Here is a 13356-nt window from a genome sequence, read left to right on the forward strand (position 1 = left end):
TTTCTGGCTGAGATTAAGTCTCACATAGCAGCATCCATGAGTAACACTTTCTACCGTCTCTGTTTGGCAAGGACTAAGTCCTGTCCTAATGGAGAATGACCTGGCCCTCAGTTATATGTTGCCTTTATCATCTTCTGTTTGGATGATCCAATGGCTGGAAGTTTGAAACTAGACAAATTCAGCCTGGAAGTAAGATGTAAATTTTTAACCATGAGGGTAATTAGCATTTGGAACAGTTTGCCAAAGGAGGTGGTGAACTCTCTGACAATGACCATTTTTAAATCAAGGTTGAATGTTTTTTTCTGAAAGATCTGCTCTAGGATTGATTTTAGGTAAGTTTTATGGCCTGTGTTGTACAGAAAGTTAGAGTAGAGGATCACAATGGATTCTTTTGTCCATGGAATCTGTGATTCCAGCAACAAAATATACCTGGACATGAAGCCATCAGACTTTAGGAAACTTCAGCTACTACAAAATGTGGCAGTGTGTTTCCACAGTAACACGGGCTACAGTGAGCACATCAGACCTGTCATCATCTCTCTATGGTGGCTTCTCATAGAACAGAGTCAAATTCAAGGTCTTGATCCTTACATTCAAGGCACTTAATAGCTAGAGTTCAGGATATCTAGAAGATCATCTAAAGCTTTGAAATAAGGATCGCTGTTGACAGCTCTGCTCCTCAGGCACAACGGAGCTGTCTGCTGCAAAGGTAAAGCTCTTGTGTGCAGGAGGCAGCTGCTGTGGGAGCAGAGCCAAGACTGTGGAACACACTCCCACAGGAACTGAGAACGGTCACAAATCTCTTCACTTTCTACTCCAAGTGCAAGTTATGCTTTTTTGGCCATATCTTAACTAAAATATACATATATTTTAAAAAAAACTACCACAACTGAACACTCTATTGCCACACAATTTTTCCTCTGGGAGATGATGATGATGAGAGGATGAACCACATGTTAAAGATGTTAGTCACATCACATAATGTGTTTCTGAAGGACCTCAAACTATCATGAATAAAATAGAGCAGAAACGTCCCCATAGTAAGATAGGGCAAAACTATCCAAACTCTGAGAGATAAATAAGATGGTGGTATCAAGCAAGCAAGATTCTCTCCTCTCTCTCTCTGTCCTCCCTCATACAGTCTGGTCAGCATTCATTTCCTAGCTGCCTTTACTTCAGTTTTCAGGACTTTCCACTTAGTGTTGCCTTGATTGGTAAAAGAGCTCTCCTTAAGTGATGTAGCCTGACTTTTGGGGCTTCCACTTCTGTTTTCACATGTACCAGGATAGCTTTTTCTCCTGTATTTATATCCTTTCTTTTTGAATCAGCCAGTCCAGTCAGATCTGTAATACATTCTTCTGGTTTATTTAACCCATGGTGCATTTTGTCAGCCCTTCTGGTTATTTAATTCCAAAAGTTTTGCTTGTTCCTTTGCCATCTGCTGAAATCCTTTCATGAGTGAGCTCAGAGCTTGTTTTATCCTACTTTGCTTCTCTGTATTTGGAGGGTTTCTATCTTAATAGTCTATTTTGGCACACGTTGTTGGCTTCTTTTCAGTGTCTCTGGTCTTGTAGTACTTCAGACTCTTCTGTTGTTGCTTTGGTGAATTGTTTCTCTGCACAGCTTCAGCTTTGCCAGGTTTTGTAGGCACGTTCTTCCAGTCATGTCTCTTCAAATTATTTTCCCCCTCACTGTCCCTGTAGATACGTGGTTTTCGAACTGTGGGTTGTGACCCAGTACTGGGTCACGGAATGGAAGGCATTGGGTCATGGCAGCTCTAGTTAGCACTGCTGACCGAGCCATTAAAAGTCTCGTCGGTGGTACTACCTGGCTAAGTCAGGTTAGTTCCTATCTGTTCCAACACCGCGCTGCACTCTGGAAGGGCCTAGCAGCATGTCCAGCTTCTAGATAGGAGGGGGCCACAGGGCTCCATGTGCTGCCCTTGTCCGGAGCACTTGCTCCACGCTAAAAGAAATCTATGTTTAAATGATCAAACCTATAAAGTACAAAATAAATTATATTCCTGAAAAATTTTGAATAAGATTTTACTGAAACATATGTTGGCTTACAGTAAATCATGTGAGCTTATCTCAAGTGATCTTTATGTCCTTAGTTGCTTCAGAGGCCTAACTGAGAGGAAGACTTGTCTAGTGGTTAGGGCACTAGCCTAGGACTTGATAGACCTGAATTCAGTTCCTTGCTCTACAAAATACTTCCTAAGTGACCTTAGGCAAGTCAGTCTGCCTCTCTGTGCTTCAAATCCCCATCTGTAAAAACAGGGAAGTGCTACTGTCCTCATTTCGCAGTGATGTTGTAAGAATAAATACATTAAAGATTGTGAAGTACTTTGAGATCTACTGATGAAAAGTGCAATATTAGAGCTGGGTGTTATATAATATGAAGAGACAAATCATAAGACCCCCTTTAAACTTTTTTCAACCCAAGGTTTTGGCTAACACAAATCAGCATGGGATGGAAAATTGCAAGAAGAAATATAATTTCTGTATCTTCAATCTGGTTTGATGGGTTGTTCCTTCTGTGTATAACTTACGAGGCAACAGAAAAAGCCACTTAGAACACGGAGGGCAAGGTTTTTAAAAGGGATTAGTGATTTTTGGCTGAGTCTACTTTTTTTGTCTGACTGACTTGAGACTACTAAAAAATGGCCTGATTTTAAGAGGATAAGTGCTCAACCTTTTTTGAAAATGTGGCCCCTTTAAGGTGTCTCAACTTGGGCACCCAGAAATTGACCTTCAGCCTGTTGGAACCTTCAATTCAGATAATCAGTAGCCCAGAAAACAAGAAACTTCTTTTCCTCACCAAAGTCTAGCTTCTACCAAGACTGATAAGGATTGCTCCGTAACACTACTGCTGTTTTATCATGTAAGGATCCTTTTAAGTATCATTCAGTTAAAAGGACTTATTTAAAGACTCAAAATTGAAACTTCAGGTCTCCCAAGCATAAGACTGGACTGGATTTGACAAACTTATTTTGTGCAGATTTATTATCTGTTCAGTACCTTATTGTTGCATGAAGGGAAAACATACTTCACTTTAGAATTGCTGTTTTTCTGCCCACTATTTCTCTTCTTTCCCCCTTCTGTTTCTTTGTTTCATTTGTACTTTGTTCTCTGTAGCAACTCCCACTTTCTCACCTCTGACCTGTGGATTTTGATCTCAACCCTTTCCTCATTTCATTGCTAAAAGAATAAATTAAATAGTTAATTATTACATTTTAAAGTGTCTAGATTATTGGTAGTCAGAGGAAGTTCACATCTGTGAATCATTGTTTCAGGCTGTTTGCACAATCAGGCAGACAGCACTACATTGGTTACAGTTTGTTCACATTTGAAAGGTTATAATGTGTAGCCAGGAGAGAAGGAACTTTTTTTGGTGAGAGCTTAGGTTCTACAGATTGTGAACATGCTATGCAGGCCATGCAAATGTCTTTGGTGGGCTGGATCCGGACCACATTTGACACCCCAATCTAGACCCATACAGAAAAGGGTAACATTTTCTCACCTTCCATAAATTCACATTTCCTTATTTCCTATAATAGAAGAAGAGGTTCTTTCATCTTGAGAGAATCTTTTAAGGCTCAGTCTATCTACCATACCATCTCATTGAGTGATTTAAAGTGAGTAGGCGTCTTCGCTCTTAGAGAAAAACACTGATAAGTACAAGATTGGGCACCCTCAGTAATGACCAGGTGTTACTGCATAAAATTACAGGAGATGCCTCTTGTGTCCCCTCTGTTCATCCTGCCCTCCATTGCTTTACATTCACTTTCAGTCAGAGCCAGTCCTGTGGACACGTGCTTGGGCTAGAACTAGCAGCAATAAAGTTTAGCTTGTTCTTCGAGTGATGTTTCCTATGTGTATTTCACATGTGGGGTATGGATGCGCACCATGTGTCTGAGTCTGGAAATTTTTGTAAGCAGTATTCATTACCCCACCTATGGGCTATAGATCTCCTTGTTCTCCAAACTCAGCATATATGGTGGTGCGAGCCAATGCCCCTCTAGTTCCTTCTTACTGCTGCATGGTCTGAGTCAGAATCTTTGGTGTTCTCTGCTCCTCTTTTTTTTTTTTTTCTGTCATTGCTGTAGGATATTTGATATAGTTCGTTTTTAGTATTTTTATAGCACGTTCTGCATAGTATAGTTGGATAGTGTTTTTTCCCTTTTCTTCCCCCCCAGGGGATGTTTTTACCCTAAGCAGTCTGGGATTATGGCCAGAATCTCAGATGTCAAAAACTGTTTCTTGCCCTCTCTCCTTTTCAGTGAGTGACAAAGATCAACAGTGCCTCTACTGCCTGGGTGATGCTCATACTTCTGTCTAGTGCAGCATCTGCCATTCTCTTCCTCCCCCTCTCCCCCCAAACTTGTGAGGGTCAGGAACTGAGACTCAGAAAACATCTTGTGGAGAAGGCAATAAGGCCCCAATCAGATCCTGTCTGGGGACATCTCTGTTTATCAGTCTTGGCAAGCGAGCTATGCCTCTCAAAGCACAAGTTCAGGAATGGAGACTACAACTGTTAAGCCTAGAGAGAGAGCTTCACATGAGATGCAGTTTGATAGACATCAGGACAAGTCATCTTCATCTAAAACTGCCCTGAAGAGAGGTTCCCTACCTGACCCATCAAAGTCAAGAGAGCCAGGGTGCACTTGGCTCTAAGGGCTTAGGCCTCAGTAAATCTTGACAGAATGAGGAGGCGCACAAGGTTATAGATCCAATGGTTCTGACATTGACTGATGGTGAAGGCTTGGGATAAACAGCTTCTGACACTGCCATCTACTTCTAAAGCTTATGTGGTACCAATAACGACATGGCCCTTATGGGAGCCAGCAGCCACGGTGACTAGAGAAGCTCTGGTTCCAATGGCTCTGCCAATAATATTCTCCTCAGACTACAGGGTGTTCTGCGATCTGCCTCTCCCTGGAGGACATCTTTGCTCTTCCTTACCTTCATTCACCCTCCTATTGGCATCTCTACTCTTGGCCATGCATACACCTAGAAAGACTCTCTTCCAGCAAGACAGCCATTTGTACCATTGGTTCCACCAGAGATAAGGAATCCAGATTTCTCTTCAGATCAGTATTAGTCTCTGCAGGATCCTCTGCAGCATCAGGCAGAGGGAACATGAGACGAACCCCAGATGATCAGGATTTCAGTCCCAGACCAGATATAACTGGCCAAAGGACAGGTGGTATCTGATGCCATGGATTCCTCCTCCACCAGTTGATCCATCCTACTGGCAATCTTGTGGGCTATGGGAGCCTACCAGAGACACCAAGGATCACTTCAGGAGTCCTATTTATCATCATCCAGTTACCCACAGTTGAAACTGTCAGAATATTTGGAAGGGGAAGGTAAGCAGGAGCCAACAGTTCTTGCCATCCTCACCAGATGAGGTGGTTACTCCATCCTCTCTGTTTCCCTCAGATGACTTTAAGCAATACCAGGAGCTCATGCACAAGGTGATGGTAAATCCACAGATTGAGCTGGAGAAGGTCTAGGAGCCTCAGCACAGTTTGGACATTCTGCAACCTTCTGGTCCCTGCTGAGTGGCCCTCCCCATCAATGAGGCCATCGTGGACCTTGAAAAGATGATTTGGCACACCCTGGCTTCTTGTGTGCCCACCACGAAGAGGGCCAAAAAGCTTATCTCAAGCTTTGTTCTTTCCTGGAGAGGGAGGGGAGGGGTTTTTGTTTTCTCACCCACTGCCTAACTCTTTGGTAGTGCAGGTAGCTACAGAACAGTCCAAGCAACAGCACCCAAAGCCTACATTCTCTGATAAGAGACACAAGTAACTCAACCTGCTAGGGGGAGAGGTCTTTTCATCCACCTCACTCCAGTTCAGGAGCGCAAATTAGCAAGCCTTTTTGTCCAAATACAATGTTAGCAACTGTAATAAGTTTTTGGAATTCAAGGACAAGCTCCTTGAGGATAAGGCCCACTCCCAGGCCTTAGTGGATGAGGATAGGATGGTGGCCAAAGCTTCCCTTTGAGATGCTCATTTAGAAAGATGGCTGCAGCCATTGTTATGAGGAGGGGCTAATGGGTTGCAATCCTCAGTTCCCTAGAGAGGTGGAGAGTACCATCCAAGATCTGCCCTTTGATAGTATCAACCTATTTCATGATCGTTTCTCCACTCCTTGAGTCTTTATGGGTAATGCTTTGCTCGCTGGGCATTTATACTCCCACCCTTCAGAGAAAACACCATGGACACGGGGAATAGGGCAAGACGATCTCCTCAGCTTTTTAACCACCAACATCCTCAGGAGCCACCACACAAGAGACAGAGGGTTTATAGATCCAGGAACTCAGACACTGTAACATCAACTGAAACATCATATTCCAGCCTCCAAATGAAGAGTTTCTTTTGATAGGTCTGTTAAGACCAGCATACCCTTATTGATGCTGCTTCATTCCCCCTTTTCCCCCCTTGATATTTGGAGGCTGCCTTACCTAATTTGCCAAAAACTGGAGGGACCACTACAGACAAATGGGTATTAGCGATTATTCATAGTAGCTATTTGATCATGTTTCTGATACCTCCTACTCACAAATCCCCTTTCCTGTTCCATTTTAAGGACCACTCTCACAAGAAAATTCTACAACAACAGGCAAGCCCCCTTCTCCTCCGGGGAGCTGTAGAAAGGGTTCCACCACTACATCAGGGAAGGGATTCTATTCCCCTTACTTCCTGACCTCCAAGAAGAATGGGAGAAGGAGAGCAATTCTCAGTCTGAAGCAGCTGAATGGATTCATTTGAAAGCTAAAATTCTGCATGATATCCTTGGGCATCAATAATTTCCTTGTTAGAGGAGGACACCATGGTTTGACCTTCTTGACCTGAAAGATGCATATGTTCACAAAGACATCCACCCAAGTCACAGGAGGTTCCTCTTCAATCAATCACATTACCAGCTCAGTGTCCTTCATTTTGGCCTACCTATAACACCTAAGATCTTCACGAAGGTTTTTTTCAGTAGTGGCAGTTCGGACAAGAAGGGATTTACAGGCTTCCCTTACCTCAACAACTGGCTTCTGAAGGGCAATTCCTATGAGGAAGTCCAGTGAACAGCCAGTGTTCTGCTCAGCCTCTGGCTTACCTGGATATCTGCATCAATCACAAAAAGTCCATGTTGACCTCCACAAGATGCATAAACTTTACAGGGGCAATGTAGGACTCAACCACAGCAAGAGCATATCTACTACTTGACCAGTTTCAGGCCATAAGCGCACTCATATGTCAGGTCAATATCAGATTCAGGATGTCAGTCCAAACTTGCTTTTCCCTCCTTGGCCACATTGTCTCTTGCACACGTGTGACACCATTCACCAGACTTCATCTTTGTTGCCTACAAGCCTAGCTTCTCTCTATGGACACATCAGAATGGCAATGTAGATGGTAAGGTGACCATTCCTTCAGAGTTTTGGACTCTTTCAGATGGTGGATGAAACTGGAAAAGGTTTGGATGGGGATTCCATTTCTCACACTGACTCTTGATGCAACCATTTTTAACAGTGCCTCCTTGGGTTGGAGTGTTCACGTGAGTGGTCATATGGCACAAGGTATCTGGACTGTTGGGAGTCCAGAATGCATATCAGTTGACTAGAACTCCGAGCAATCCGTTGAGCCTGCGACACCTCCCTCCCGTTCATCCAACCCAAACATGGCTAAATGTTGGACAACAGGACAGAGATATTTTATATAAACAAGCAGAGGGGAACAAGCTGACATCCTCTGTGCATATAAGAAAGCATCCTCTGAAACTGGTGCATCAGCCTTTGCATAGCCCTACCATCAGCATATTTACCATGGGTGCAAAACTCCCTAGCAGATTGTCTGAGCAGACATTTTTCTGCAAATCACAAATGAGAGGTTTACACTTTTGGTTCTCAATGTTTTCTCTCACTGGGGAACACCAGACTGGGACTGTTTTGAGGTATGGGGGAACAGGAAACTTCTTCAGTACTGCTCCAGAGCAGCCCTGTGCAGGGGCTCAATTAGAGATGCTCTTCTGGTGTCATGGATGGATTGCCTGGAGTATGCCTTCCTTGCCATACCATTGATACCGCAGGTTCTATGGAAGATCCACCAAGACAGAGCTCAAGTCATCCTGATTGCACCCAATTGGCAGAGACAGTTCTGGTTTATGGATCTGCCAAACTCCCTGTTCATCCACCCATGAATATCCTCCTAGAAAATGGGATATTTGTCCCATAGAAAATGTTGTTTTCCATGAAAAATTGAAAACCAGAACACTTTGGCCAAAACCCAAAATACTTCTGCTCTGAAATGCTTCTGCAGTACATAATGCTCTCATTCTCTTCTGTAGGCTGGGCTCCCTTGGCAAACTACATCTCCCATGATGCATATGGGTCTTTACTCTTGGTGAGCAGAGACATACATAATGGCAGTTGCCTGGCTACGGTGCATTGTGAAAGCTGTAGTCCAGCTTGAGAGGGGCTTGGTTCTTGGATTTCCAGTTTTTTGACACAATCAATTTTCCATAGAAAGTAGACATTTTCCACAAAAAACAGTTTTAGTCAAAAACTGAATTTTCTGTAGAAACAGTTTTGATAGAAAACTTTCAATTAGTTTATATTTTAATATATTTGTTAATTACTTTACAGCCTCCACCGCCCCCACACACACTTAAAGAAAGCTAAGGTTGGAATGTCAAGCACTCAGAAGTTAAGAAATGCTAGAATTAAGATTGTGTTATAGTACACTCTGGGAAAAATAGTACGTGATCTTGTAGTTAGTGTCATTAAGGTGGCTATAGACCCTTCTGCCCCGTCCTCCTTCTCTCCAGGCTATCACTACTCCTCTGCTCCTCTTTATTTGCCCTCACACAACTCATTTCATTATCCCACCTCCACTTCTTCCCTTCCCTTCCCACCAGCTCCTCCCTGTTCACACCTCTGCATTCAGGTCACATTGCTTCCTCCTTCTCCTTCATGCTGCCTTGGCGGTAGCAGTGGAAGCATTGAGAACAAAGGAGGGACATTCTTCCTGTTCTCAATTCCAGTGCCTGGCAGCACAGAATTGTTCAGCTGTTGAGAGAAGCAATTGCAAGTAAAGTCTGGCCCAACCCTATATCCCTGGAACGGCATATGACTAGTCTGGCTGGTCCACAGGAGATGTATGGGGATGAAGAATGCTCTGTGCAGGCAGACTCTTCAGAGAGTGATGCTGCTGCCAGTCTCACAAATTTCTACTGAGCAAACTGCAGTTTTCGGAGACTTGCCTGAATTTGGGTACAGTCTCAATTTGAGAGAGAGAGAAACTTCCTCAGAAGTTGATTTTGTTGAGAGAATGTGAGGTGCCAAAAAGCTCAGTGTTCTCACTGATTGCTCCTGCTAACTTGTACACTGAAAGAGTAAACACATTGTTCTAAATTGATGGACTTGAAGATTTAAAAAAAGCTCTTTGCAGATGGTAAATTTATCTTTCTGAATATGGTTATCAAAAACATAAATTCTCCAAGACCAGTCTTGAGTATATGCAAGACAAAAGACTGCTTGGGCTAAGCAGGAGCTATAGGATTATATGAATGCACTGAGCTTTAGTCAGAGATGCATTCTCCTTTACAGGGGATAAGGCACAGAAATCCCCATCTTCTGAAGCACTGGAACCACAGAGAAGGGGGGCAATTTACTGCCAGTTCACTTTCCAGTAGCAACTCTGAGAGGAAGGCCTTTAATACAAGCAAGAGAAGTGACTGCTCAAAACCTCGGCAATTCATAGCCTAAGCTCATACGTAGAATTTCACAAATCCCAAGGCCAGTGCTCGCATTCTCAGAAATGCATATTTTAGATTAATTTCAGGTTAGTGCATGTCAGAATGCTGAGTTGTGGTTTATACTGAAGTGTAAAAATGTGTTTCATTTCCAGTTAGACAATATATGTGTGTTTTTTTAAATTGTATTTTCCTGGGTTGAGAAGCTTTTTGAGATCATTTTAGTGTTGCTGCTTACTTTAATGTGCTCTCTGCTGGTATAATATCAGTATATATGTCATGCAAAATGTTCTTTAAATCTTCTCCAATAACTTGTATTTCGCTTGGCCGAGGCAAATTTTTAACCATTTAATGAAATTTTGTATCTCCTTAGCAAAAGGTACTAAGTATTTTTGGCTTTACTAATGAAGTAATGAGACTTTTTGATATCAGTAGCAATTGTTGATATCCAAGCTTTTAAGCTTTGAAAGTTTACAATGTGTTTCAGGTATTTGTGAAGTGTCATTTTGATTATAATCCATACAATGACAACCTGATCCCATGCAAAGAAGCAGGTTTGAAATTTTCTAAAGGAGAAATTCTTCAAATCGTAAACCGTGAAGACTCAAATTGGTGGCAGGTTGGTAAAATGCTGAGACCTTTGTTACTTTTATTATTTATAATAGTAATAGATTTGTATTAATCTAATCCTGTTGGTAGGAGTTTTAGGAAGAAGTATTGATCCTGCTTTTCACTCTCCAGTGTAACCTCAAAGTCTTAAAACAACTTTATATCATTCAGTCTTTCACTTCAGTATTATCTATACCACTCTATCCTTTTTATACTACTACTTATTTGGTCTGAAGCTGCTACATTCCAAAATTCATTATAGAAAGATAATTTCCAGGAAAGTATTAAGTCTTAGGTTGTCAGTTAATTATGGTGAACCTCCCTCTGATAGTGGTTGTGGAAGAGCAGGTTCTTCTTTGAGTGGTTGCAGACATGTGTTGCACTCAGGTGTGTGCACACCCAGCGCACCAAAGCTGGATAATTTTGCCTAGCAGTACCCATAGAATCAGCACTGGCTTCCCTCCCATCATGGCTCTTCTCAAGGCTATAAAAGGGCAGCCCCATCCCAACTCCCCTCTGTTCCTCTCACTGCTCACAGCTAGAGTTGGAGCACTTAGTGTGATCTTTCCTGTCACTTGTCTTTACAGCTTTTTGTGTCATCTTTGTATATATTTATTGTTAGTACCCTTAGTTAATAATAGTTAGTAGCCAGGTAGCTTCTCCTGGTGGGATGCCCTCACTGGGATTAAAACATTGCCCTTTTTGTGAGGCAGCTGTTCCCAATAACCACCCCTACCCCAAATGTTTGTTGTGCCCTCAGGAAGGGCATGCTAAAGAAAGGGGCTCTGTTTGTAAGTCCTTTTAAAAAGAGGACACAGGTAACTAGTGATGTAAGATTAAACCAGACAGTGTTGCCTGCCTCAACATTGGGGACCAGTGTGGAGAGTCAGGCCTCTGAAAGGGTACTGGAGCCAGTATGTATTGGTACTTCTAGACCAGAGGTGAGCAAACTATGGCCCACGGGCCACATCTGGCCCATGGGACCCTCCTGCCCGGCCTCTGAGCTCCTGGCCCATGAGGCTAGCCCCCGGCCCCTCCGCTGCTGTCCCCCCTCACCTGCAGCCTCAGTTTGCCCCGCCAGCAGGGCTGCGAGCTTCTGGGGCAGCACAGCTGCAGAGCCCTGCCTGACCCAGTGCTCTGTGCTGCGCAGTGGTGATGGCGTAGCTGGCTCCAGCCAGGCAGCGCGGCTGTAGCGCCGCCAGCCCCCAGTGCTACAGGCAGTGCAGTAAGGGGGCAGGGAGCAGGGGGATTGGATAGAGGGCAGGGGAGTTCAGGGTGGTGGTCGGGGGTGTGGATAGAGGTTGGGGCAGTCAGAGGGCAGGGACCAGGGGGGTTGGGTGGGGGCAGGAGTTCCGAAGGTGGCCAGTCAGGAATAAAAGGAGGGATTGGATGGGGCAGCGAGGGGCAGTCATGGGCAGGGGTTCCGGAGGCAGTCAGGAGACAGGGAGAAGGGATGGTTGGATGGGGCAGGAGTCCCGGGGAGGGTAGTCAGATGGGCTGTCGGGGGGCAATCGGGGAAGGGGTTCCCGGGGCAGTCAGGGGACAGAGAGAAGGGGTGGTTGGATGGGGCAGGGTTCTCGGGGGCGGGGGTGGGCGTCAGGGAACGGGGGGTTGGATGGAGCAGGAGTCCTGGATGGTGGGTGGATAGGGGGTGGAGGCAAAGCCACGACCCCCTCCCCTAACCGGCCCGCCATACAATTTCCAAAACCTAATGTGGCCCTCAGGCCAAAAAGTTTGCCCACCCTATTCTAGACTGAGCTCAGATTACTTGCCAGAAGGAAGAGAGACTGCTTCCCTTCATTGGGTCCCCAAACAAAAAGAACCAACAAAACAGATGAGGGTCATTCCAGAGGATGGGGAGTTTCATCTTCTCAGACTAAGGGAAGTACTAATTGGCACTGGGAGCCCCCTGGCGTGAGGGATAGAGTGGGACCATCAACCCGTTCTCTAGTATCACGTTTAGATCAGGTTTGTGAATCTGTACCAGCAACTCTGGTATACTGTCTTGGGGACACCCATTGATTCCGTACCTTCAAGAGAGATGATGGCACCATCGTTTTCCACTCTGTGGATCAGGCAGCAGCAGATTTGCTGTGCCTGTCTGTTCCTAACTCACTGCTTATTCAGGACTCTCCTCTGACTGCAGTTGCATAATCTGTGGTATCCTCTGCTACCCTGGGATTGTTGGTGAATTTTAAATCATTTCTGACACCGTCGTCCACACTTCAGTTTACCCACAATTCATGGGTGTTGTCGACTTCTTGCTTGGTACTGAGGGTGTCTTTGGCATGCATAGAATCCATGGTATCAATGCTCTCTACAACAGTCTGGATCTGCTGGCATGACCCCAGCTTTATTTTTGGTACTGATGTTTTTTTGGGGGCCCAGAATGAGTTCACGGCTGGTACCAATATTCAGGGACTTGTTGACTGGCCCCAACTACATTGTCATCCTCGTCACCAGATGATGCAGTGGTACTCAAGTCCTAATCTCCAGTACTAGAGGATTTCAGATCATATCAGGATCTGCTCAAACACATGGCATCAGCCTTATGTATTAAGGCCGGGTTTGTGCTGGAAAACACCCATAAAATGAAATATATCCTCCGACAATTGGTTCCTGGGAGAGCTACCCTCCCTATAAACGAAGCAACACTAGAGTCTGTAAGTCATTATGCAATACCCTGGCTTTAACACCCACAGCAAAGTGCACTGACAAGAGATACTATGTGGCAATGGAGGGCTTCAAATCCTTTATCCAGTTCCAGATTCCCTGGTTGTGACAGCAGCAAATGAGCGAGTGAGACCAGGAAGATATAAATCTATGCCTAAAGAAAAGGAGTCCAAAATGCTATGTTGATTGAGGAGAAAAATCTACTTGACTTCCTCCTTGCAGATGTGTTTTGCAAACCATCAGGCTCCATTATCAGAATATGATTTTGTGAACTATGACAGTATGTCTGTATTTGTGGACAAGTTACCAGTATCCTGTA

General features: G+C 44.2%; 1 protein-coding gene and 1 long non-coding RNA gene across 7 annotated transcripts in view; both read left to right on the forward strand.

Annotated features, from left to right (window-relative positions):
* The window catches only part of LOC115645751, a 952243-nt gene that overhangs the window by 225949 nt on the left and 712938 nt on the right, over positions 1–13356 (forward strand). The window lies entirely within an intron of this gene.
* The window catches only part of MPP6 (membrane palmitoylated protein 6), a 136168-nt gene that overhangs the window by 97270 nt on the left and 25542 nt on the right, over positions 1–13356 (forward strand). For all 5 annotated transcript variants that reach the window (XM_030550796.1, XM_030550799.1, XM_030550797.1 and 2 more), the window contains one exon: positions 10243–10374. In XM_030550796.1, coding sequence (XP_030406656.1) covers positions 10243–10374 — 132 coding nt within the window. The remainder of the gene's footprint in view (positions 1–10242; positions 10375–13356) is intronic.

This window comes from Gopherus evgoodei, chromosome 2 (genome assembly GCF_007399415.2).
Source record: "Gopherus evgoodei ecotype Sinaloan lineage chromosome 2, rGopEvg1_v1.p, whole genome shotgun sequence".
In the NCBI taxonomy this organism is placed as follows: Eukaryota; Metazoa; Chordata; order Testudines; family Testudinidae; genus Gopherus; species Gopherus evgoodei.